This window comes from Lissotriton vulgaris, chromosome 1_1 (assembly GCF_964263255.1).
Source record: "Lissotriton vulgaris chromosome 1_1, aLisVul1.2, whole genome shotgun sequence".
Lineage (NCBI taxonomy): Eukaryota > Metazoa > Chordata > Amphibia > Caudata > Salamandridae > Lissotriton > Lissotriton vulgaris.
Window position 1 is genome coordinate 1,561,809,667 of NC_141685.1, and position 25,863 is coordinate 1,561,835,529.

The following is a 25,863-nucleotide window of genomic DNA, read 5'->3' on the forward strand; positions in this document are numbered from 1 at the left end:
GGCTTCTTCGGTGTCGGTATAGGATCGGCACCGGGAATAGGCTGGCTTGAGCCCGAGCCGCCTGAAGGCTTAGCAGCCTTCTTTGCCGGGCTGGGAAGCAGTATCTCCCGGACCCGAAGGTGAGGGTGTGAGAAGCCTTTTTTGAGGGTGTTGAGGAAGGGTTGGGGTCGACGGTCTTACTTACGACACGTTGAGCTGGAGTGATGTCCTCGATGTCAGAGTCTTCAGCAACTGAGGAGCTGGTACTCTCTTCGGCGTGCTGGTGTTCTGGCACGTTGACGCCCTCTACAAAGATGTCGTCGGGGATCGAAGCTGACGAGCGAGCCATAGCTCTTCGAGCTAGTCGGTCCTGAATCGTCTTCTTGGAGCGGAATGAGGCACAAGCGGAACAGTCTTTGGCCTCGTGCTCTGGTGAGAGGCAAAGGTTGCACATCTCATGTACGTCTGTGTGGGGAAACTTCGACCCACATCGAGGACACTTCTTGAATGGCGTCCTTTCCATGAGGCAGAAAGTAAGGCCTAGGTAAGCCCGAAGACCATAGTCGACGACCGGAATCGAAGACTTCGAAGTGGTGAAGAATCGAGTCGATGTGGAGCACGATCAAATTAATACAGTCGAACTGGGTGAGGATTGCGCATCGAAGGAAATTCGGTTCCAAACCGGAGCGCATAAAACACATACGAATCCGATGGCGGAAAAAAACAATCTGAGGATAGAGAACGATGCCCATGCGCAATGTGGTCCAAAGGAGGAGTCACCTATCTCGTGACTTCCAAAGAACTTTTCAGGACAACAACAAACTGCAAACATCCGGGCCCAACACAAGGTGGCCATCTATGCAGTGTGAAATCTGCAGCTCATATGCCTCGAACATACCATTTACACTTACCTGCACAAGGCTTGCTTGCTTCTTGAAATGAAATATAACTAAATCATATTTTTGATGCAGAGAAATTGGTCTGAGTGTGTGTGACATCATTTACTGCCTGAGTGTGTACAGCAAATGCTTAACACTACCCTTGAATAAGGCCTTACTGCTTCCACACACTACCACAAATAGAGAGTAAGGTACAATCTACTTTTACCTCTGCCTACCTTTGGGGTTCCACTGGATTCTGTGGACACTATACCTAATTTTGGTATAGTAAATACCAAGCCAGCTCCCTACAGCAGTCAACACCAGGCAAAGTTCAAATTAGTACTAAGAACGCACCACCAGTCCCAATGCCCCATGTACCCATGTACCTTTTACTAGGGTCTTAAACGAGGCCTGAAGGACTAATCGTGGATCAGTTGCACGGTAAGAACACTGGTACTGGGCTGGGACCCTGTATTGCAGGTGATCCAGTACTCTACAGTAGATGTCGGCGGTGTGAGGCGGTCAGTCCGGGGGGGGGGGGGGGATTGGGGCTTTGGGGGAGAGAGAGAGATCGGTACTGCAACAGAACCCTATTTTCTCACAGGCAACAGTATAGAATATAGGGGTTCACTTAATTTATTAGGTTGCTGTCACACAGAGAATATGGCCAAATATTACTGTGTTTCAACCACAGCCTGTACAGTAACATTCTATTTTACATAGACAGTGCAAATTACCCAATACAAATTCATGGAATTCATGCTTTGAAGGAAATTATACTGGTCATATGTGACACCAAACACCTATAAGTAGGTGTCATCTCTCAGTTAAAGGAATTAAAAAACAGTCTACTAACCCGCACTGGCATCCGATACAGCTCTGGAAATGGCACTGCTTGAGATGGCGCGATTTCTATTCATAATTTCTTCAAACTCTGCTTCACTCAAAGGATTTCGGATAGCATCTATTTCTCTAAAATAAAACAAAAAACTTGTAAATTGATAATCAAATAGGGTTAGCAGAGGCAGACCAAAGTGTTGGGAAAGAAGGTGGTATGCAAGAAAAACATGCAAAACTAGCATAAATTATCGAAAACCTATTGTTTAAATAGTTCATTTAACCAACTATGCACTGTATTTAGAAATGTTTGAATACAAGTGAAAGCTCAAAAGGTAAACTAAATTAAATATGTTGCGTTTCAGTTAGTCTTGCAGAAATTTCACCTCAGTTTCCTTGAGGGTGCCGATGATTGTGTGTTTGTAACCCCAAGAGCACAAGGGCATTTGCCACCCTCAGCCCAGGGAATTTGGAAGGCGTAAAAATGGGTGACTAAAAAAACTGGAGATATATCCACGCAGAACCATTTTACATGTGTTCAACTAATCTGATATTTTTATGAACAGGTAACTCAATCAATGCCACAATGCAGATATGGTAACAGCAGTCGCTAAGGCACACTTCTGATGCTTTTCAATGCCTGTAAATACAGAGAGCTGCAAAACGGCAGGCAATTCGGAAAATGCTCCCAATCTGCAGGAAGTTTCTCAAATCTGCAAGGAATTAAGACATCTGTTTCTCTACAAAAATGTGTGCCACATTTATAGACATTTCCTGTTTGTGCTGAACTGGTTGAAAACCAAAGTATGAGCACAATATGGAATAAGGGTCAGATGGATGCATCAATAGATTTATAGATTAATATTTGGTAGCAAAGTACTGTGTAGCACCCTGCGACACAATGGCCACATCCTGGTTTTTAAGTTAGTTGAAAACAACAACAAAATGGGCTTCCACTGAAGATGCATCTCTAGTGAGAGATCCTCACAGGACTGCCAGAAATCTGCAATAATCAACTTTTTGGTGCCATCTTATTAGTCACTTTATATATGGCTTTTTCGTGATCAGCTCTTCATACAACTAAGTCCCTGAATTCTCTAATGCAGCCAGGTTGGTCAACGGTGAACCTGGAACAGGTATCTACTTGCAAAAAAATAAAATAAAATTATAAACGTGAGCAACCTGTTACTTTTCCACTCTCCTCGGTCCACTGCGATATTATCTCGTTTGAGTGGAGGGAGGCGGGTATTATTTCCGGTATAGAGGGAGGTTAGTGCTCTAGTGGCTACCCCCTCTATAAAACCGGATGCCAGCCACGACGCGCAGAGGACGTGCCGAAGGTGCGCCAAAGGCAAGTCCATCTGCGCCCGTCCACGACCAGGAGTCGCCAGGAGCTAGAAACCCTGGTCTTTTTCCACCCGGCCATGGTACCCTACCGAGACGGATCTACTACACCAAAGAGATGGTAGAGATGAGAACTACCCCTTGCCTTGCTGGTAGGGTGGACTCTTGGCCCTCCTATGAGGGTCCTTTTTCTTGTCTGACCTGCCGTTTCTGAGGCACTACTGACAAGAAAATACTTAGTAACATGCTATCGCCAATATCACCTTGTGCCCCCTCAGCTAATATGTGCAAACCCCCTTACAACCCGCAGCAGGGGTGGAAAAGCCTATTGTGTAATGTGAGATCCCTACCCAAGCACTCTGACAAGGTTTGGGATCTCTTTTCCTCGGTGCAGCCTGACTTTGGGTTCTTAACCGAAACGTGGTTGAAGCCCCATTCGGTCCCCTCCATAGCCCTTGCTTTGCCTGAGGGATAATAGACTTGTACGCAGGGATAGACAGAACAAAATGGGAGGTAGAATTGCCATTGCGCATAGTGATATCAAGGTCACTGAGCTGGAACAACACAGTGACTCGACTATGGAAGCAATGGTTTTTCGTATAGACTTCTCGCCTCATGAGCTGGAAGGGTGCTCTGGTATACCGACCTCCTGGTCCGCTAAATGGCTTCCCTCTTCAACTCACCAAACTAATCGTTCCACATGTAATTGCGAGTAGCAATTTTTTGCTACTGGGCGATTTTATTATACATAGTGAGTGCGATTCTAATGTGGACACAGGGTCACTTGTGATGGAGTTAGCTACTCTAGGGCTGACCAAGCTTAATGAAGCTTGGTCAGCTGGTCACACCCCGGATATTGTTTTCTCCAATTACCCTAATGCTGCCTGCAAATTCCCCCAGCTTCTGTCTTGGTCTGATCATGCATCAATTGAATTTTGTATTCAGGCGCCTAGGAAGAGAACCCACACCACTCACGATACCCCTCTTTTTTTCAGACTGTGAAAGAGAGATACACCAGAGGGCTTTAAATACTTTAAGAGCCTCGGATATCAGAATCAGATAACATCGAAGATGTCCTTGCCAAGTATAATTTGGCAGTCTTTAGTGCTGTAGACCAGTTAGCCCCTCTGAAACCCTTCCCTAGTACCCCAAAGCATCCCCAGAATGCCTGGTATTCCCCACAACTTCGGGCCCAGTAAAGAATCTGTAGGAAGTATGTAAAACAGTGGCGCCTTACTCATGAGGAGGAAGATAAGGATCGGTTTTATACAGCTTTGGCCAATTACCATGGGAAAATCAGGGCAGCACGTAAAGCTCACATAGCTCTACAATTAGATCAGGCTAATAATGACTCCAAGGTGCTATACCGCATACTACAGTCCTTCACTAACCCTAAAGCATCCAATGGCCCCTACACAAAAATTGTGCGATGATATTAGCACCTTCTTCACACAAAAAATTGAGACTATCTATGACAAAATAGTCCAATTAGGGGAGCACACCATCTCCATTATGATCTCCAAAGTACCTGGGCAGACAGTTACTCAATTGTTGGGAGGATTTCCCTTAGTGACGCAGGCGGAGGTAGAATCACTGATCCGCTTAGTCAAATCAGGATCACCCCTGGATCACATACCGGCAAAAAGAACAATTGTTACTTGCCTGTAAACAGGTGGTTCTCCAGTATTGGTGTCTTTCATAGATTCACATGCTTGAATATTCCCCCTCGTCGAAGTGGGAGTCCCACGGTAAATAAAATTGCATCAACATACCAATAACATATGTATGTAATACATAACTCATGAAATAGAAGTAGTAAACACATAATAAAGGCTAAAAAAACAATTCCTACATAGGAATACATGAGAGAGAGAGAGAAAAAACACTTTAAACATATTCCTGTCATTATGTTAGTCCAAACTACAGCCAATCAGGCGCCAGCACCCTTCCAGAACCTTCTCCTCAGAGCTCAGACCCTCAGATTTTCGTAGCACAAGAGTGACAAAAGAGTCGATGAGGGGAAGCGAGCCTATGAGGGGAGGAGGGTGGGCCGATTGTGAATCTATGAAAGACATCAATACTGGAGAACCACCTGTTTACAGGTAAGTAACAATTGTTCTTCTCCAGTATTAGGGTGTCTTTAATAGATTCACATGCTTGAATAGAGAGCAGTAACATTCGAAGAGTTCCGATTGCTATGCAACAGCATGGAGAAACCCAAGGAGACCGCAATAATACAGTCATGTAAGTACTGATAGCAATCATAAAACACCATAGCGGAGGAGGGAAGACAGAGGCTCACCTTAGTTAAAAAGATGACGAAGGACAGCCTGTCCTACTGCTGTATCCGCCTTGTTGATGGCATCCAAGCAGTTGTGCTTCGTGAATGTGCGCCGGCTGGACCACGTGGCTGCTCGGCAGATCTGATGAAGCGGCACACCAGCAAACAGGGCGGTAGAGGATGGCATCGCCCTAGTGGAATGAGCCCTCACTGTAGATCGTAGAGGCTTGCCGGCCTGCTGATGGCAGAAGACAATGGCTGAAGCAATTGTTGGCTTGGTTACAGGGCGCCCTTTACGCATGCGTCCGTAGGCAATGAACAGTTGATCGGACCTGCGAAAAGGGGCAGGCCTCCTGATGTAAACCACCTGTTTACAGGTAAGTAACAATTGTTCTTCTCCAGTATTAGGGTGTCTTTCATAGATTCACATGCTTGAATACAGAATAGAAAGCAGTAATAGCCGAAAAGGCTTCCATAGTCATGATACACATGAACAGACTTATAAGACCAAAATATATATATATATAGATATTATATATAGTTATGCAAGTCATAACAGTAAAATGGTAAACCATAATGGAGGAGGGAAGACAGAGGCTCACCTCATTGAAAAAGATTGCGAAGCACAGCCTGTCCCACTGCAGTATCCGCTTCGTTGATGGCACCCAAACAGTAGTGTTTAGTAAACGTGTGCCTGCTGGACCACGTGGCTGCTCTGCAGATCTGATGCAGCGGCACACCGGCGAACAGGGCAGTTGAAGACCACATCGCCCTGGTGGCATAGGCCCTCACTGAAGACTGTAGAGGCATGCCCTCCTGTTGATGGCAGAGAGCGATGGCCGACAAAACCCAACGAGCAATAGTAGGTTTGGTAACTGGTCGCCCCTTATGGAACCGTCCATAAGCTATGAACAGTTGATCCACTTTGCGAAAAGGGGCCGTTCTGCTGATATAAATTTTTAAGCACCTTTTAATGTCCAAGGAGTGCAAACGCTGCTCCGCAGGAGACTGTGGGTTAGCAAAGAAAGTCTTTAAGAAAACCGGTTCGTTGATGTGGAAATCCGAAAGCACCTTAGACAGGAAGGTGGGATTAGTGCGAAGCACTACACAGTCCAGCTGAAATTGAAGAAAAGGAGACTTTATAGTGAAGGCATGAATATCACTTACGCGCCGTGATGTTGTCAGCGCAAGGAGAAGAGCAACCTTCCAAGTGAGAAACTTCAAGTCTGCCTTTTGTATAGGTTTGAATGGTGCCTTCATTTGTTGTGGTAAGACTACGTTAAGGCGCCAAGTTGGAGGAGGGCGCCGAATTGGTGGGAATTTGCGGAACAATCCTTTGAAAAATTTACGCTTATCCTGGAAGAACAGAGTGAGGTGGACCATCCTGGCGGAAGCGGGAAATTGCCGCCAGAAATACTTTCAAAGTTGAATGAGGAAGGCTGGACTTCGCCAGTTGCAAAAAGAACGGGAGGAGCTGCGCAGGCGTGGAACGAATGGGATGGACACCAGCAGCTGGGCACCAATGGCAGAACCGTTTCCATTTAAGCTTGTAGGTTTTAACAGTTGACGGAGCTCTGGCCTGAGCGAGGATGTCTCTACAGTCTTGCGGGATGGTTAGATGGGCAAATTCAAGGTGCTCAGGTTCCAGGCTGACAAATTCAGAGAGGAGGGGTCCAGATGGCAAATCTGACCCTTGTCCATCGTGAGGAGGTCCATCCGAGGATGAAGGATGGGCTCGCACTGGGATAGAAGAAGCAACTCCGAGAACCATGCCTGTCGAGGCAATCTTGGAGCTATCAGAAGAATGTGGCAAGGTTGTCTCCACATCTTCCACAATACCCGAGGCACCAGAGGGATTGGAGGAAAAGCGTAAGCAAACAGATTGCGCCAATTCATCAAAAGGGCATTGCCCTGTGATCCTCGGTGGGGATGCCAGCTTGCGTAAGATGGGCATTTCCAGTTCTCTGGTGTGGCAAAGAGAACCAGCGACGGACGACCCCATCCCCGAAAAATCAACTTGAGTGTTAGTTGATGTAACTCCCACTGGTGGGTCGATGACATGGGCATGCTGAGGGAATCCGCTAGGATGTTGGACACCTGGAAGGTGAACTGCGGTGAGAGTGATGTGGTGACTTGGAGCCCAGTCCCAGATCGACTGCGCCAGTTGAGACAAGATTGAAGATTTTGTTCCGCCCTGCTTGTTTATATAATGCATGCTGGTTGTGTTGTCCGTTTGAATAAGGACTGACTATCCTTGAATCAATGGATGGAATGAATTGAGCGCTAGAAAAATGGCAATCAACTCCAGCCTGTTGATGTGCAAGGCTCTCTGAGGCAGAGTCCACTTGCCCTTTATGGACAGGCCTTGAAGATGTGCACCCCATCCTTCCAACAAGGCGTCAGTCAGAGTAAGTTCTGGAGTGATGGAAAGGAACGAAGTCCCTGCCGAAAGATTGGATGGCTGCGCCCACCATTTGAGAGCCGCCCTCATACAAGCGTTGACACAGACTATGTCGTTGAAGGAACCAGTGACCAGACGCCACTGTCCATCCAGTTCTTCTTGAATGGGGAGTGTCCGTAGTCTGCAATTTGGGTTCAGTTCAATGCATGATGATGCCATCCCTAGAAATTACTTTAATAGTCGGACTGAAACGGACTGTTTTGTCCGTAGAAGAGACAGATCTTTTGTTGACGCTCGTGAGACACAAAAACTTTTGCAAGAGTTGTATCCAACGTGGCCCCTAGAAAATTCTTGCAGAGAGCTGGATGTAATTGGGACTTTTCGGTGCTGATGGAAAGTCTGAGGGAGCGAAAGACCTCCTGACAAAGGCGTGTGTCCTGAAGCAACTGCGAGCGAGACTGATTTTAGGAGACAGTCCAGGTATGGAAAGATTTGGACACCCTGGAGACGCAGATAAGCTACTACAGGAGCGTACACCTTTGTAAAGACGCGAGGGGTGGAGCATAGGCCGAAAGGCAGTACTTTGAACTGGAAGTCCCTCCTTCCCAAGCGGAATCGCAAGTACTTCCGATGTGGCGGCAGAATAAGGACATGGAAGTAGGCGTCTTGGAATCTCCCATTAAGAGCAAGCGTAAGATCTCTAATAGCGTTAGCATGCGGAAGGATTGGCACTTGAGATACTTGTTGAGTGCTCGCAAGTCCAATATCGGCCGCCAATCCCCGTTCTACTCGATAAGGAAAAAACAGGAATAAAATCCCTTCCCCCTTTGAGCCTTGGGCACCACTTCGACGGCACCCTTCTGTATCATAAGGCAAACTTGATGAAAAAGTTCCTTGATGTGGGCTGGAGGTGGGCCGGAAGGTGGAGTGGGAGGAGGAAGTTTGAGGAACTCTAAAGCATGGCCCTTCTCTACAATGTCCAGAACCCAACAGTCCGAAGTGATGGAGGACCTTTGATAAGAAAACAGGGAGATTCGACCTCCAACTTTCTGGGGCAAAGGCAAGACATTGTCTCTTGGGAGCAGATCCTCTGTAGGAAGATTTCCCCCTATAGGTCCTAGAAGACTGCTGACGGGAAGACTGTTGCTGGTTATTGGAGTAGCGTTGGTTGCCTTGATTGTAGGAGCGATATTGGTTGCTTCCTCCTCGAAAAGTTGAAGAGGTGCCGTGTCCACATCGAAATTGTAAATTTCCTAAAGAGCGAGCAGTGTCAGTATCTTTTTTGCTAGATTGTAATGCCTCATCAACATGTGCTCCAAAAAGCGACTCTCCATCATACAGCATATCCAGTATCTTCGCCTGCACTTCTTGGCGAAAGGATGTGGAGCGTAACCAAACTTGCCTGCGAACAACAGCCGCTCCAGTGAGCTGCCGGAAACCAGTACAGGCAATATCGACGGCACAGTCAATCTCCTCCGATGTCCTCTCTCCTTCTTGGAGAAGTTGCAAGGCTTCCGCCTTTGAAGCGTCTGGAACCAGAGCTACAAACTCCGTCATGTCTGCCCACATCTGGCGGTCGTAACGCCCCAAGATAGCCAAAGCATTGGCCGCTCTCACTGTGGTGGAGGCCATTGTTGAAAATTTGCAGCCGTTAGCATCCAGATGACCGTCGCGATCTGGTGGGGCAGTAACAGTAGACGCAGGATTCCAAGAACAGCGCTGAGCTGCCTGCGTAACCACCGAATCCGGTTTCGGCTGTCCAATAAGGCACGCTGGAGAGCCAACAGGCGCCTTATATTTCTTTTCCAATCTGTGCCGGTAGTGAATTTGGGGTCTGCATCAACTTCACCCCTGTAGCCCAGATGAAGTCAATAATAGGAACAGTATGGACCTGTTTAAATGGCTGGTTTATAAAATCATAGAGGAAGCAATCCTCTTCCCTCTGAACTCTTGGCAACTTAAAACATTGAGCCGCCCTATCCATCAGCTGATGGAAACTCGCAATGTCCACAGGAGGAGAATCTCCTGGTGTTACCGGAGAGGGAGATGGTGTCTGAACTTGATAATTATCCCACTCCGCCATATCCTCATCCTCATCTCGAACCCCACCATCTTCGCGGTCCAGAGTAATGTCATCTTCATCGTCATCATACACAGTCGTGTGTATCCGAACTGACGTTTGTATTCGAGGAGCAGAAGTTGGCAGAGGCGACAGAGGAGCCACAGCAGGCACTGCAACAGGCGTCAAAACAGAAGGAAACGCAGGCACCTGCGGAGAAGGCGGGAAATGCCTATTATAGTCGTCCCACATATGCTGGAGATTAGAGTTGAGCGACAAAGGCACCGTCGCAGTAGGAACTGGCGTTTCCTCCTGCTGGAAATACTGGTCCTCATCATTGCTATAATCCTGGCACTTGATGATCAAATCAGATGGACTACGTGCTGCCCTAAAAGACTCCTGCACATCATCCTCAGAGTCCTGATCAGAGTCCTTGGCAAACAAGGGCGAGGGAGGTTGTGGATCACTGGTGATGGAAATTTGGTCAATAGGCACCTTGCGGCCTTGGTGAAGCGGGTCGACGGTGGCAGGCCCAGTGGACGACAGTGGCAGCAAGGGCAGAGAGGCAAACGCGGAAGTCGTCGTCGGTGGAGCTGACTACGACGATGGAGTTGCTGGAACCACACTGGAAGAATCCATCGTCGATGGTCCTGTCGTCGACGGATATGGCGCCGTCGATGGAGCTTTCGTAGTCGACGAAGATGACCTCTTTTTCGTCGACGGAGTGGTCGTCGACGGGGTTGTCGACGGGGCGGCCGTCGACAGTTGTCGTCAACAGGGCTGGTTTCTTAACACTCTTAGTCGACGAAGATTTGGTCGTCGACGGTGGAGTCTTCTTCGACGAAGAAGCAATCGAAATGACAGATGGCACAGTTTTGTAGCTAAGGGTTACCTTCGTCGACGGCGTCGACGAAGCAGCCGTCGACTATCCTGAAGCCAACGACATTGTCACTGTCGTCGTCGAGCCGGAGACGATAGATCTCGTCGTCGGGACGACCGTCGACGATGAAACAGGTTTTCTCACAGAAACATGGGAGGTAGATACAGCAGACGCCTGAGAGCCAGGTCTCGTGGGCGTGGAAGTAGTAGAAAGAGGTGAAGACACCGCAGGGGCCAAAGAAAGACAATTTCTTCTTCTTAATGAATGGAGACGGCAACTCCTGCACACTACTACGTTTTGAAGCTGCTTGGGAACGACCAGAAATGAGACTTTCAGTATCAGAAAGTACATCATTATCCTTAAGTCTCTGAAGCCACAGCAGGAGACAGCCTTCCCTGTCCTTTAGAGTCTTTGTAGAAAAAGTTCTAGAGAACTTACATTTACCCACATCATGGTCGGGGTAAAGACAGTAAATACACTTACTGTGTGGATCTTCAGAATAAAGGCGTAGCTTTCCACAAGAAGAGCAAGGTCCAAAAAGAGACTTCTTACTTGAAGACATGCTGAAGACACAGGAAAAACCTGAAGTAGAGAAAACTGAGCAGAGCTCAGGGAGACTCCCTTTTCACACGACGTGCGGTAGAAAACTGAGGTACTGAGCTCTGAGGAGAAGGTTATGGAGGGCTGCTGGTGCCCGATTGGCTACAGCTTGGACCAACATAATGACAAGAATATACAAGTGTCTTTTCTCTCTTCATGTATTCCTATGTAGAATTATGTCTAGGCATTTACTACCTTTTTTCTAATGTGCATTTCATGTTTTATGTTTTTACATATACATATGAGTATGTTATTGCTATTTTATTTACCGTGGGACCCCCACGACGGGGAATATTCAAGCATGTGAATCTATGAAAGACACCCCTAATACTGGAGAAACGCTGCTGTAATTTGAGTTTGAGTTATTGAGTGCATATTTCATTTCTGTTTTTCCTACGCTTATACTGATCTCGCAATTTACAATGGTAGTATATTTGTTTTGAGCAGAAAATGTCTTGCGAGAAGTGTGTAGCTGCATGTCTGCTGCGTCCGCATGTTCTGTGCTGGTAATGTTCACCATGTGAATTTGAAATCTATTCGGAAAATACATTAAGCAGGTTTCTCGGATGACTTCTGTACCAAAGTACATACCTCAGGGATATTTATTAAATTAGTGGTGCAGGGCAACGCAGCAAGCCACCTTGCTGCGCTGCCCCACCTCACTGGGAAAGTGCAGGAATGTGTCGTATTTATCCAGCATGGTGCATTTTTATCCTTTTCTGTGGCGCTGGTGCCAATTTGTCAGCCTAGCGCCAACACAGGTATCAGTGTAAGTATTGTTTTTGTGTAGGAAGGGACATCTTCCTGCACAAAAACAATACTGAGAGGCTTTTTCCTCTTTCTATATGTGCTGTAGAATTCAGCACATACAGAAAGAGGTCTCATCATTACGCCTCTCTGTGGGAGCCTATTTTTGAATCATTACCATGTTTAGAAGTCCTTGTAAATTTGGGAATGTGTCAAAAACCAAGGGAGCTGTGTGGGAACAATCACCGCAATGCCTATAGAACATAGGTCTTCAGACTGTGGGGCGCGCCCACCTGGGGGGGCACAGCATCCCTTCAGGGGGGGGGCGCGCACTTCACCCCACCACTTCACCTTCGCGAGCTATGTCTCAGCCCGGGCTTCTGCAGCTCCAGCTGCTGGGGGCTCGGCTGAGAGTGTCTGGAGTCACAGCTCAGAGGTCAGAGGCGCAACAGTTGGGTGGGGGGGCTAATTCTTCCAGCAATAGGAAGAGTAGACATTCAGGGCCTCTAAGAAGGGTTTTCAAGTCCTTTCCCTGAGGAGAGGTGTCCCGAGAGGCTTCCTGTATAGAAGCTGGTCCCCCAGTCTTCTTGCTTTTTGTCTTGGTTGGTTGGGCCATACTTTCAGGCTCCAAACCTACTTGTTCACCCTTCTTTTTGCTCTGTGCTCTGGTTTGCACCCACACCAGTCTAGGGATACCCAGCATGGCTGCATGGGTTATTTACTCAACCTCAGCCAGGGCTGAGGTTTCCAGGTCATTTCCAAGCAGACAGTCAGCTGGCAATTGTGGAGAGACCACTACCAGTTTCAGGCCAGTAACCTCAAGGCAGGCAGGTCCTCCGGGTGTCCCTAGGTTGCTGTCCGCAGGAGTCGCTGGGATTAAGCAGGAGCAGGTTCCAGGATCGACAGGCCGGTAGGGCTGGGGCCAAGTCAGTGGGTGTCGTCCTGTTAGCAGCTGCACGGCGGGTCTTCTTCCTCTCGATCTTCTTTCTTCTTTTCTTATCGGGATCTGAGGAAGGAAGGTTCAGAGTGTCCCTAAATACTAAATTTAGGGGCGTTACAGGTAGGGCAAGGGCAGGGACTAATAGGTCCCTGTCCTGGGGTGGGTACACCCCTACCCTGCTCCTCTCCTGCGGGAGGGGGCAGGAGCCTAGCTGTGATTGGGCAAGGCTCCCCATCTTAAAGATGGCCAGAGCCCGGGGTCGTGCTTCACCTCGCCTCTCCCACCTAAGGGGTGGGGTTGGCACAGGCTGGCATACCCCCCTCCTGATGTGGTGTTTCCCGCCAGTCTTCCCGCCAGAGAGGGGGTTGGAACTGGTGGGGGACAGTTGCTGAGTACAGCAAATGGACTGGAGAAGCTCACAGAGGCGGCATGCCTTTGAAGCTTCCCCCTGCCCATCCTGGGGAAGGAGACCTAGCACCTCGCCCAGGATGTGCATTGTTGAAGGCCCAGGAGAGGCGGGGGCCTGGAACACAGCAACACGTCTGCTGTGTGGCAGCGTCTGCAGCCACTCAGACCAGACGTGGATTGTAGGTTAGGTTTTCAGGGGGCATCTCTAAGATGCCCTCTGGTGCATTAAATCCCACACTGGCATCAGTGCAGGTTTAATGTGCTGAGAAGTTTGGTACCAAACTTGTCAGTTCAGTGTAGCCATTATGGTGCTGTGGAGTTCGTAATGGCAACCTCCCAGCACCATATATTCTTCATGGCATCACTGCACTTACAGTGCCCAGGAATGGCTCTGGGTACTGTTGGGGCACAGGGCTCATGCACCTGTGCCCACACCACTGGCATGAGGCACCCAGCTAGATGGGTGACTTAAGTATGCCAGGGCAGTCGGTTCTGTGGGCATGGCACACAGGGATGTGAGCCATGTCGACTGTTTGGTTCTGTACCTAGACACTCAGCCTGCAAAGGCAGTGTGTGGGTATCAGGGTACAGGACCCCTAAGGGTGGCCCAATAAGTGTTGCAGCCCTTAGGGGTCTTCTCTGGTCACCGGGCCCTGGGCACCTAGGGTACCATTTACTAGGGGCTAATAGGTGGTCAGAAATGCCAATTGGGTTTTGTTTCAATACAGCTTTAGGGAAGGAACACAGGCCTCAGGTACCTGGTTGGCAGGAGCCTAGGGCACACTCAGGCAAAGCACATCAGCAGTTTAGCAAAAAGTGGGGGCATACCAATGCAAGAAAAATGGCACTTTCTCACAACACAGTTTCCCATAAGATTTTGCTCAGGAGACTGGAGGAGATTGGACTTATAGAGATGTGGCTCTCCAGTGGCTGACAAGCTTTCTATCGTCTCGTTCACAGGTGGTTAACCTCGGTCTGTATCGTTCTGCTGTAACAGAGTTGTCCAAGGGAGTACCACAGGGCTCTTGTCTGAGCCAGACTATGTTTAACATCTATATGGGTCCCTTGGCCAATCTGTTAAGCAGAAGATTGTTTATCCCTGTTTCCTATGCTGACGATACCCAGCTGCTTTTTCCATTTGCAAAGTTTACTCCTTCAGTGCAGGCTGCTTTCTCTCTGGGAATGAGAAGTATCTCACAGTGGATGAGGAGTAACTTTCTTCAGTGCAATGTGGGGAAGACGGAAATCATGCTTTTTGGGGAAGCTCAACTACTGTGGACCCCGGATTGGTGGCCCACAGACTTAGGTACTCCCCCGTTCTAAAAACTTGTGTAAAAAATGTATGTTCGCCTTTAGCAGACCTTTACCATGAAGGAGCATGCTGCACAGACAGCCGGCTCCTGCTTTCATGTGTCGGGCCTATTGCGTTGTATCCTTCCCTTGCTCCCTGACTCATCCAGGAAGACGTTAACCCAGGCGCTTATTTTAAGTCGCCTGGATTATTGTAACAGTCTACTGTTGTCTGCCAACGAGGCTGCTCTTAACAGACTACAGGTTGTCCAGAACACGGCGGCACGCCTGTTCCTGAAAGCACCGCATAGAACAGCCTCCTGGTCTCTGCTCTATCAGCTCCATTGGCTCCCAATACGGGAACGAGTACAGTTTAAAGTCTGCTGCACCATACATAAGGCCCTGTCCAATTCTGGCCCCAGCTATCTTGCGGATAAATGTATCCCCTGTACACCTCGGCGGTCTCTCCGTTCAGGATCCAAATCTCTCCTCGCAGTGCCCTGAATTAAACGGTCCAGACAAGGTGGGAAGGCTCTATCCTTTCTAGGCCTGTTACTGGAACAAGCTCCCTGTGCAACTAAGACAGTGCACGGAACATCTCCATTTCAGGAAACAGCTCAAGACCTTCCTCTTTCGCTTCTGATTTCTAGCAGACAGTCTTCCCACATGTGACCCGTCTCGAGCACAGAAATACCCCTTCGGGGGTCGATTCTGGCGCTTTATAAATAACCAGCTGAAAACAGACAATGTACATACAGTAACAGTGCTCCTGTTGCATGTATGCACCTCATTATAGATCTAATCTATGCGATTATGACCTCTTGCCTTTGGCTCCTGGCATACTATCATGTACACATGGTAAATAGATGTAGTATATACTTAATACAAAACTGTCACTTATTTGTAAAGGACAAGATGACAGCAATAATTCTAATGCTATTGCTCTCGATAGATGTCAGTATCACAAGTACACGTTTTCATATTCTTGGTGTAAAATGGTTACAGAGAAGACATAAAGCTATGCCTCTGGTGTTGCAGTAGGGTATCGCTGCTGCAAGTATAAGAACTCTGCACTCCGTGTCACAGACAGTGGGCTGTGGTAATTGAGGACAGATTGCCCTTAGAATAAAGTATGCAGATTCTGTACTCCATCTCAAATAATGGAAGACATTTAGTTAATAATGATTATTATAGCATGTTTAGAAGGAATAAAACTAATGTTAGATTTCTTCATAGAGTGTCCATTCTCCATGTATTGCTTTTGGCACAGTAGGTCTGAAATTTGCTTTTTGTCATTTTACACATTGGATACTGTACTGCCTCACAGTAAAAGCCTGTAATAACATTAGCTTCAGATGTCATGAATGTGCCGACTCGGTCAACTATAACCCATGTCTCTGGCAGGACTGTCTGCAGTCCCTATTTGGATTCTTTCTCAGGCAAATTAAAAGAAAGGGTTCATGGTGCCTCTTTCCTCTACTTGTTGAGGGAGGCTGGTATACTCTATCCATCTGTACGCCAAGAGAAACATTAACACAGAAGATCGGTAGTGGTGCTTCCAAAATGGAAAAAAAACGCACATACACAAATTATTTTTAAGTAGACAATTGTACTGGATTTGTAATAGAATCTTAAATTTTAAGACGGAGTGCTACATAGACCACTGTCACTCACTACCAGGAGAGACTACTGCCAATCAGAGATTGGCAATTTTATAGCTACATTAGAGGGGTCAAAGAGAGCACAATCCTAAAGCACAAGTAAGAATAAATGACTAATTGGTCACACTGTAATTGAACGACAGTCAAACTATAGATATCGTATAATATTCACATTCAGACAGGACAGAAGAGCAAAGAGTTCATATGTTAATTTTCTTTATTTGAAGATCCATCATAAAAGTAGAGTTGACAAAAAACAGCCGACACGTGTTTCGTCAGTACTATTGATCAGTACTATGACTTTCTCAAGGCTATATAGACGGAAACGGTCAGGATGCGTCCAATCGCGTTTATATAAGGTGGAATATGATAGGTTCGAAGATCATAACAATATAGATTAGAGATGAGCGACAAAGCAAGGAAGTCCAAAATCATCGAAATCCACAATAATAGTTTTGATAAACGGTGACGCCAAGACCAGTATGCCATGTCACACGTTCTACAACACGATGAATGCCAAGCTCAATAGGTTATTATGTAATTATAGTGTGACCAATTAGTCATTTATTCTTACTTGTGCTTTAGGATTGTGCTCTCTTTGACCCCTCTTCTGTAGCCTAGAGAAACATACAAGGTGTGACCAAGGTTCTTAGCAAAGTGACACCCCCTATAAATGAGAAATCTTATGACAAAAAAACAGGTACATTGCCAAACAATGCATGTACAAGCAGTGCATTTTATCTTGAACCCAGATCTACACAGCTAGATCTAGCAGTTTATGCAACAAGCACCATGTAGCCGTGCTACAAATGTCATCTAGATGTGCCCTAGGAAAGCAACTGTGGCTGCCTTCTACCTCGAAAGATGCACTCTCAGCCTGGCCTGTGATAGCTGGGTGGATTGAGCAGTCAACCCTGCAATTTCAAACTTGGTTTCTGAAATGCCTAGCCAAAACATGTCAAATGTCTGTACTGCCTTTAATTTTTTGCTCTAGTCACAATATGCTAATTAAGTCCTGTTCTCTCGTACTTAAAAGAAGAGAAGAAAACTTAATTAAATGTGTTTCATTCCAAATGTATTTGACGTCTTTTTAATTGAGTATGTTTACGTGTAACAAGGCTTATGCAAATCAATTTGCATTTTTAAATGGGGCCTATCCTTTCCCATTTCTCTTCATTACAGCACTATTGCTGGAACACCTGTCCCGCAATACCTACTGACTCTCTGACCCCATATGAAAACGTTGCTTTACTACAGCACTGCTTGCACCTCCTTTCCTCAGTGCCATTTTGGTTAGTGGAGGAATTCTCATTTATCGAACCCTCCCTAACCACCATCAACTCATTAGGACTAAAATCGTATTATCCAGTCATCTTCTAATTACCCTTACTTCCTCTGAGGCAGCCTCCAGTTCTCCTGGCTGGTCAGGTGCTCGCTCCTCATATCAGACCCTTAATATGAGCACATTGCTCACCTCAACAAGCTTTACAAGACTTATTTTTATCAGTATTTCGACTTTCAAAGGCCAGTAAAAAAAAAGTCAACTAAATATTTCCGACCACTTTTCTAATCAGAAAAATATCACAACATAGGTATAGCCTTTAAAAATAAGAATTCAATGTTTCACAGGGAAATGGATAATTAAGTTTGAGAGGGACCTCGGTGAAAAGGTCACTCAAAATCCGATGAGAAAAGCATCCCACTTCAGAGTGAACAGGATAAAAGGAGCAGGAGCCAGTAAACTCAATGGCCCCCCTTGACATATTTCTCTGGCAAGGAGTAATAAACCATAGGTACATTATTTGTCAATACAGAAGAAATTACCTCCACCAACTCCCTGGTTCTTAAAAAGTGCAGAGTATTCCAAATAATCGACCTTAAGGAAAAAAAATTAAGCAGGTCTGCTATACATTACTTCACTACACACAATCTTCTCTAGCACTCTGGTTTGTTATCTGTGGTTGCTGCAATAGTGTTCTGGTCATGATGCACAACTAACTCATTTCCATAAACTTCTTCATAATCTCACGCCTTCAGCGACCCATACAGCTGGTTAAAACTCACAAATATGTATTTGAAATAATCGTAATTTGAATGACACCTGATACTTTCAAGGGTATGTTCAGCTTGTGTGCAAGCTAAACAACTGGAATGTTTTATGTTTTGCTAACGAGTATGCCTTACAAACTGATAAAAAAAGTATATTACCTTCCAGGGGGTCCATAGTCTCCTCTGTCGTATGGTGGTGGTCGTCCATATGGATCAGATGGTGGTGGCCCACGGCTGTCAGATGTAGGAATACCACTGTTGCCCATTGGTGGAAAGAAATTTGGATTCACGTGAGGTGCAGGAGGGGGACCACCAGGGGGTGGTCCAGGGAGATGTGGAGGCGGAGCAAGTGTCATTGGTGGACCTGGTGGTCGTGGGGGGAAGGGCCCTGGAGGTGGAGGAGGACCTTGCTGTGGAGGAGGGGGCCCAGGTGGGGGTCCATAAACGGGTGGAGGAGGACCAGGAGGAAGGGGAACAAGTGGAGGCTGGCCAAAAGGCTGTCCTGGAAACATCACTGGAGGAGGTGGTCGGTCACCACGATTTGGATGCCCAGGCATAGGAGGGGGAATGGGCTGGCCAGGTGGAGGAGGGCCTGGAAGGCCCGGAGGACCTGGAGGACACAAAGGTGGACGTGGAGGAGTCATTCCTGTTGATAAAAAAGAAGGCTATTTTTATATTATTTTTTTCCAATATGCACATTAACAGGTGCTCTACATTCTTTTTCTTTTTAAGAATCCACATTATCAGAATAAACATATACATCTAAAACAGCACAGAATAGAATTGTCACCAATTACTGCTAAAGAGGTGGAACAGAAAAATGTCATCCGAAACATTCTAAATACCTAGCCTCTGCAAACTTCACCAGTGAATACTAGAGATTACCTACTGCTCTGTGGCCAACTGCAGTTCTGATCAGGTAGCAGAGAACAGCACCATTCGCAATGTACCAGAAGGAAAAAGTTACTTACCCTGTAAGCATCTATTCGCAGTGTGTAGTGATGCAGATTCGCATGCTATGCATACTTCTGCCACCTAGTGTTGAGCCCAGACCCTTCAAGTTGTGTTTCTCTGTTTTCATCAAGTAATTATGGTCGACGCCGTGGGCCATATTTCCTCCTCCTCAAGGCATCAGGCATGTATTTGGGGGGATGTGGGTGTGTGGGTGTGTGTGGGTGGGTGGGGGGGGGGGGGGGCTTTCCGGATTTAGGCTGCAGGAGTCGATTGGAGGTTTGTGAAAGGTCAGGGGTTTTGCCGGATCTCGGGTTAGGATCAATGGGGAAACTCCTCATGGTCTTTGCCCACTCGAGTTCGGTGCGTGGACGGCGGGTGCAGAGTGGGCCGGAATTGTGGTGTCAGGCCTGAGCCAGAAGTTGCAGATGAACAAATTCGATGTTCACAGAAGACAAAGTCTTTGCGTTAAAGGCAGGCAGGTCCTCAGGGATTTTCGAGGTTGCTGACTGCAGGACCCACCAGGATTTCGTAGGAGCAGGTCCGAGGTGGAGACGGGCCGGTCGGGCTGGGGCCAAGTCAGTGGGCTTCTTCCTCATTAGCTTCGGCACGGGTGTGCAGTCCTTTTTTTCTTGTTGCAGGTTCTTGTCTGAGTAAGCAACTTTAAGGGGTTACAGACAGGTAAAAAGGTTGGGACCAATGGGTCCCTTCCCTGGTGCGACCACCTCCTATTATGCCACCCTCCAGTGGGAGGAGGGCATAGGCCTTTCCCAGGTTGGCTGGGTGCCCCGCATCTTCAAGATGGCGGGGACTGAGAGTTGTGCTTCACCTTGCCGCCCCCACCTGAGGGGTGGAGTTGGCAGAGGTGGGCACACCTCTTTTCCTCACTTCTTTTTCCCGCCGGTTCTCCCGCCCAAAGTGGGGGTCAGAACCAGTGGGGACTAGTTGCTGAAAGCAGCAAGTGGCCTGGGGAGGCTCACAGAGGCGGCAAGCCTTTGAAACTTCCCCTTCATTACTCTGCCCATCCTGGGGGAGGAGGCATGGCACCTCATCCCAGGATGTGCATTGTTTCAGGCCCCAGAGAGCAGCAGGCTCTCGACCCAGGGGCCCAGAAACATGTCTGGTGGTCACAGCTGAAAGAAACCACTCCGCATGGACACTAGTGGTAGGTTGTTTTTTCAGGGGGCAATTCTAAGATGCCCTCTGTGTGCATTTTTCATTAAATCACACACTGGCATCAGTGTGGGTTTAATGTGCTAAGACGTTTGATACCAAACTTCAGTTTAGCCATTATGGTGCTGTGGAGTACGTAATGACAAACTCCCTCTTAATGGCAGCACTGCACATACAATGTTCAAGAATGGACTTCGACACTGTAGGGGTACAGGGTTCACGCACCTGTACCCTCACTACTGGTATAGGGGACCCAGCAGAGGGGGGACTGATGTTTGCCAGGACAGTGGGTTGTAGACATGGCACACAGGGATGTGTGCTATGTCGACTCCACTTTGTTCTGCACCAAGACACACAGCCTGCAAAGGCAGTGTGTGAGTGTAATGGTACAGGGTCTCTAAGGGAGGTACAATAAGTGTTGAAGCCCTTAGAGGTCTTCCCTGGTCACAGTGGCCTGGGTACCTGTGGTACCATTTACCAGGGGCTGACATGTGGCCAGAGATGCCAATTGGGTTAGTTTTGGGGAAAGAAACCAGGCCCTGGGTACCGGTTTGGCAGAGACCCAGGGCACGTCAAGTCAAAGTGCATCAGTAGTCTGGCAAAAAGTGGGGGGTAACTACAACAGAAACCCAGCTTCTCACATGATGCCAAGCACTCTTATAGGGGCCTCATATGTAGTTTTGCATGAGGGACTATTGCTAGGCAAGATGCCATCATACGTACAAATGTCATCGTGGTTTTGACTGGTAGGAGACAATGTGACTAAAAAATGACCAAGTTGGTTCTGGAGATCTTTTGTGGATTGGGGTAGGTTTTTCCAGAGATTCCATTTAATATGGCTCCTAGATAAGGTTGTATTTGGAGCGGTTGTAGATTTTGCTGCATTGATTGTGGATCCCAATCGGTGTAATAGATTGATTGTATTTGGAGTGTCTTTTAGGCATTTTGTTTTGGTGGGACTCTTGAGCCAATCGTCTAGATAGGGAAATACATGCATGTTTTCCGTTAACTTTGCTGCTACTACCACCACGAAGCATTTTGTGAAAACTCTTGGGGCCACTGCTACCTCGATTGGTATTACTCTGAATTGAGAAGGACTACCACTTACCACAAACAGTCGGTACTTGGCATGTGCTGAGTGGATTGGGATGAGAAAGTATGAGCCTTTTAGATCTGATGCACTCAGGAAGTTGCCTTCATGAAGCAATGCTATTATGTCTTGAATCGTTACCATGTGAAAGTGTTCCGATAGTAAAGAGAATGAATTCCTTTGTTGAGATGTTTGAATGGGATGGGTTCTACAGCCCCTTTCTGTAGTATTGATTTTACTTCTTCCTTTAGCAGATGTAGATGCTGTGGATTTAGTATTTGTTTTTGTGGTGGGATGTTTGGCAGGAGGTTGTGTTAATTCTAGGCAATATCCCAGCCTGAGAATTTGTAGTACTCATTGGTCTGATGCTATGTCTGGCTACAACTGATGGAAATGTTGCAGCCTTCCCCCGCAGGTGTTTTGTGATTTGGGGGGGGGGGGGGAGGGGGGGGGGGAGATAATGAGAAGTCATTGTTTAGGTCTAGAGGCACCTTTTGTGGGTGTACTTTTACCTCTTCCTCCATTCATGTAACCACCTTTAGAGTACCCTCTACTTGCTTATTGGCGGTACTATTGTTGCTGTTGGTAGGTGGCTTTTCTGTTAGGACTTTTGGAAGCCCCTCTCCCTTAATAATGTCGAAAGGACTGCTGCTTTTGTGGCGTGACTTGCAGAGCCCCCACTAATTTCGCAGTGTTGGTCTTTTTTATTTTCTCCAACTGCACATCAAGTGAATGTAATGTTGAGATTGTGCTATTGCACCTCTGGCTTAAACCTAGGTATGCGCAGCCATGCACGTCTCCACAGCATTATTGAACTGCTGATGCCTCTTGTAGCAGTGTTTGCCCCATCTAGTGCACATCTAATAGCAGCATTTGAAATTTGTCTGCCTTCATTAACTAACTATTCTCGTTTTTATATTCCTCTGGTAAATGTTGCATCAGTGCTTGCACATCATCCCATGTTGATCTAGTATAACAAGATATCAATACGACCCAGTTAGCAATTTTCCAGTGATTTGCATGCCCTGTAGCTACCCTTTTTCCTGCTGTGTTAATTGATCGACACGTTTGATGCAGAAAACGACCCTGGTTTGAAACTATGCTCGATTTATGCACAGGATAAGAGTTGCATTATGCACCCTGAAATCTATCTTTTATTACTGCTTGAAAACTTTGAGGTCACCTACTTAAAAGGCGAATATACTCTTCAAGATTCATTGGGACCACACATTTGTTTGAAGATTCACATATTGGTCGTACCATAGCATTTTTTAAATTCTCCCTGGGGACGTATTTACAACTCGCCCTCCCACCCTCCCCCCGTGCAATGATAGATATTTCCTGTCCTATTTCTATTACGGATGCCTCCATCCGGGTTAACAGACTAGTTTCCCATCCTAGCTTTTACATGGGCGATTTGTCCCTCTTTGCCATGAGGAAGGTGTCACCCAAACACTGGTGCTTGACTGAAACACACATCGGCGCTACTTCTGCTGGACAAATGGGGACATTATTTCTTCTAGACAAATGGAATTATAAATATAAATGTACTAAACTGCATTTACAGCATAAATATCCCTTCTATTTTTGTTCAATGGTCTATAAACTATTAGAATCTGTATAATACTGTCAATTAATGATTTTATTGGTGTTTTGTTATGTAGGATAGGACACAGGGGTCACAGCCAGCGTCACTTGGGCGGCTGGGTGCAGGGTGCTTTTGAGCAGTCGGGCGCTCAATGTTATCCAATGGGAAAGGTCAAAAAGGAACAAAGGCTGCAGGCTCGGGGACAGACTCTCCAGGGGCGACCAGCACTTTGAGAGGTAAGTTGGGATCTTGGAGCACAGGTAGGTACCCCAAAGGGAGGCACTGGGGGCTGTAGGGCGCCAGTTGCAAGGGTGTCTTTGGGTGTCGGAAAAACTTTACCCTCGGCTGGTCACGGTTGGGGTGCCCCTGGTTGAGTCTGCAGGCGTCGGCTGGTTTGTCGAGGAGGGTCTTTGGGCACTGGACTTCGGGTCCCAGTCGCTGGGGGGACGTCCTCGTTGTCTTGGTTTGGTTAGGCCCAGCCCGGGCTCGGCGGGTGCAGAGTGGGCTGGTCCGGTGCTTCCTGGTTGGCACCAGGTGGATTGTTGCAGCAGAGCCTCTGCTGATGGGAGTCCCAGTCTTCAAGAGGGTCAAGGCAGGCAGGTCCTCCGGGTGTCCCAAGGGTGCTGTCCTCAGGCGTCGCCGGGATTAAGCAGGAGCACCAGGAGCAGGAGCATGTTCCAGGATCGACAAGCCGGTAGGGCTGGGGCCAAGTCAGATGTTGTCGTCCTGTTAGCAGCTGCACGGTGGGTCTTCTTGATATTCTTTCTTCTTTTCGTATCGGGATCTGAGGAAGGCGGGTTTAATGTGCTGAGAAGTTTGGTACCAAACTTGTCAGTCTTCAGTGTAGCCATTATGGTACTGTGGAGTCCGTAATGACAACCTCCCAGCACCATATACTCTTACTGGTATCACTGCACTTACAGTGGCCAGGAATGGCCCTGGGTACTGTCGGGGCACAGGGCTCATGCACCTGGGCCCACACCACTGGCATAAGGGACCCAGCTAGAGGGGTGACTTATGTATGCCAGGGCAGTGGGTTTGTGGGCATGGCATACAGGGATGTGTGCCATGTCGACTCTTTGTTTGGTCTGTACCTAGGCACTCACCCTGCAAAAGGTAGTGTGTGGGTACCCAGGTACAGGGCCCCTAAGGGCGGCACAATAAGTGCTGCAGCCCTTAGGGGTCTTTTCTGGTCACCATGCCCTGGTTACCAAAGGTACCATTTACTAGGGGCTGATAGGTGGCCAGAGATGCCAATTGGGATTTGTTTCAACACAGTTGTTAGGGAAGGAACACAGGCCCTGGGTACCTGGTTGGCTGGAGCCCAGGGCACACTCAGCCAAAGCACATGAGCAATTCCGAAAAAAGTGGGGGCATACCATGGCAAGAAAGATGGCACTTTCTCACAAATGTGTATTTGTAAAGCGCTCGTTTACCCCGAAAGGGGCACCTTGGTGCTAACCAACAGATGTTTATTGTTACCCAACTGAATGGTACTCATTTTATCGGTCTCAAAGGATGAGAGACTGAGTGAATCCGCCGGGATTTGAACTTGTGGCCATGAGAATGAACACAGGCCCTGCAGTAGATGCATTACTCCACTAAGCCGCCAGACCCTTTGGGTCTAACATGCCTTTGTGCAGTGTAAACTGCAGGCTTGCCCTCAACTCCCCCCCCCCTTTCCCACAAGATTGATTTTACCACATTAATATAATGGACCACACCACTCAAGAATCTTACTCATCAGCTAGGACAAGGATCTTACCCATCAGCTAGGGTTTGACTTTGACGAGGATCTTACCCATCAGCTAGGGTTTGACTTTGACCGTAAAAGAAAAAGTTCCAGTTATGTTGCTTACTTTAACCGTAAAGCAGCATACAAGCAGACAACGTAGTTTTATACCCCCCCCCCCGCCCCCCGGATGGCACTCCCCCTTGTCCTATATATATATATCCCCGTTTCCTATATATCCTACAAAACACACCATATCCAGTGCCTTCTAAGTATTTCCAGACAATAGAAAGTGAACAGAGGTTACTATTATGGAATGGGAAGCCTCAAAGGCTACAATCCAACTTTGGCGCATGGTCCAGAAACAGTGGGGATGGGTCAACAAAATAACAGTACTCCCCACTGTGGAATGCAGAAAGGCTAGGCTCCATGGGCAGAATTCATGGCTTTGACAAATGAGACCTAATAGGCATATCCTGCGTGGGCAACCTATGGACAAGGGGGGGATGTGAGATCTTTTGCCACACTCCGGCAACTATACGAACAGTCAGATGTAGAAACATTTTGTTATCTGCAAAGTAAGTATGCACTACAAGCAGCAATCCACAAAGGTACGGAACTCCCAAAGTCTTCTCCACTAGAAGGCAGAATCCGGATAGACCACATGGACTGTAAGGCAGTATCCTTGACATACCAGAATTTGGAACATACTACCACACATAATGGGACTGCTCTCTCATACAACAGTACTGGGCGGCCATAGTCCGAAAACTGAGCGGGATCACAGGAGTGGAGCTGATGCCTTACCCCGAAATGGTGTCTCCTCAATGTATGGTAACCCACTGATCTCAGTGAGAAAGAAAGAACCTAGGTAATACTGGGACTGGAAATTGCGAAGCGCAATATAGCCAAGAAATGGAGGGTGTCAGATATACCAAGGTTACGAGGCTGGATGGAGGACCTTGACTGATG

The 25,863-nt window shown here is 47.3% G+C and overlaps 1 protein-coding gene across 4 annotated transcripts in view; it reads right to left on the minus strand.

Moving 5' to 3' along the window:
- CPSF6 (cleavage and polyadenylation specific factor 6) overlaps window positions 1-25,863 on the minus strand; it is a 392,748-nt gene that overhangs the window by 187,066 nt on the left and 179,819 nt on the right. For all 4 annotated transcript variants that reach the window (XM_086918040.1, XM_086918046.1, XM_086918044.1 and 1 more), the window contains 2 exons: window positions 18,517-19,003; window positions 1,717-1,832 (listed from right to left, as the gene is read on the minus strand). In XM_086918040.1, coding sequence (XP_086774166.1) covers window positions 1,717-1,832; window positions 18,517-19,003 — 603 coding nt within the window. The remainder of the gene's footprint in view (window positions 1-1,716; window positions 1,833-18,516; window positions 19,004-25,863) is intronic.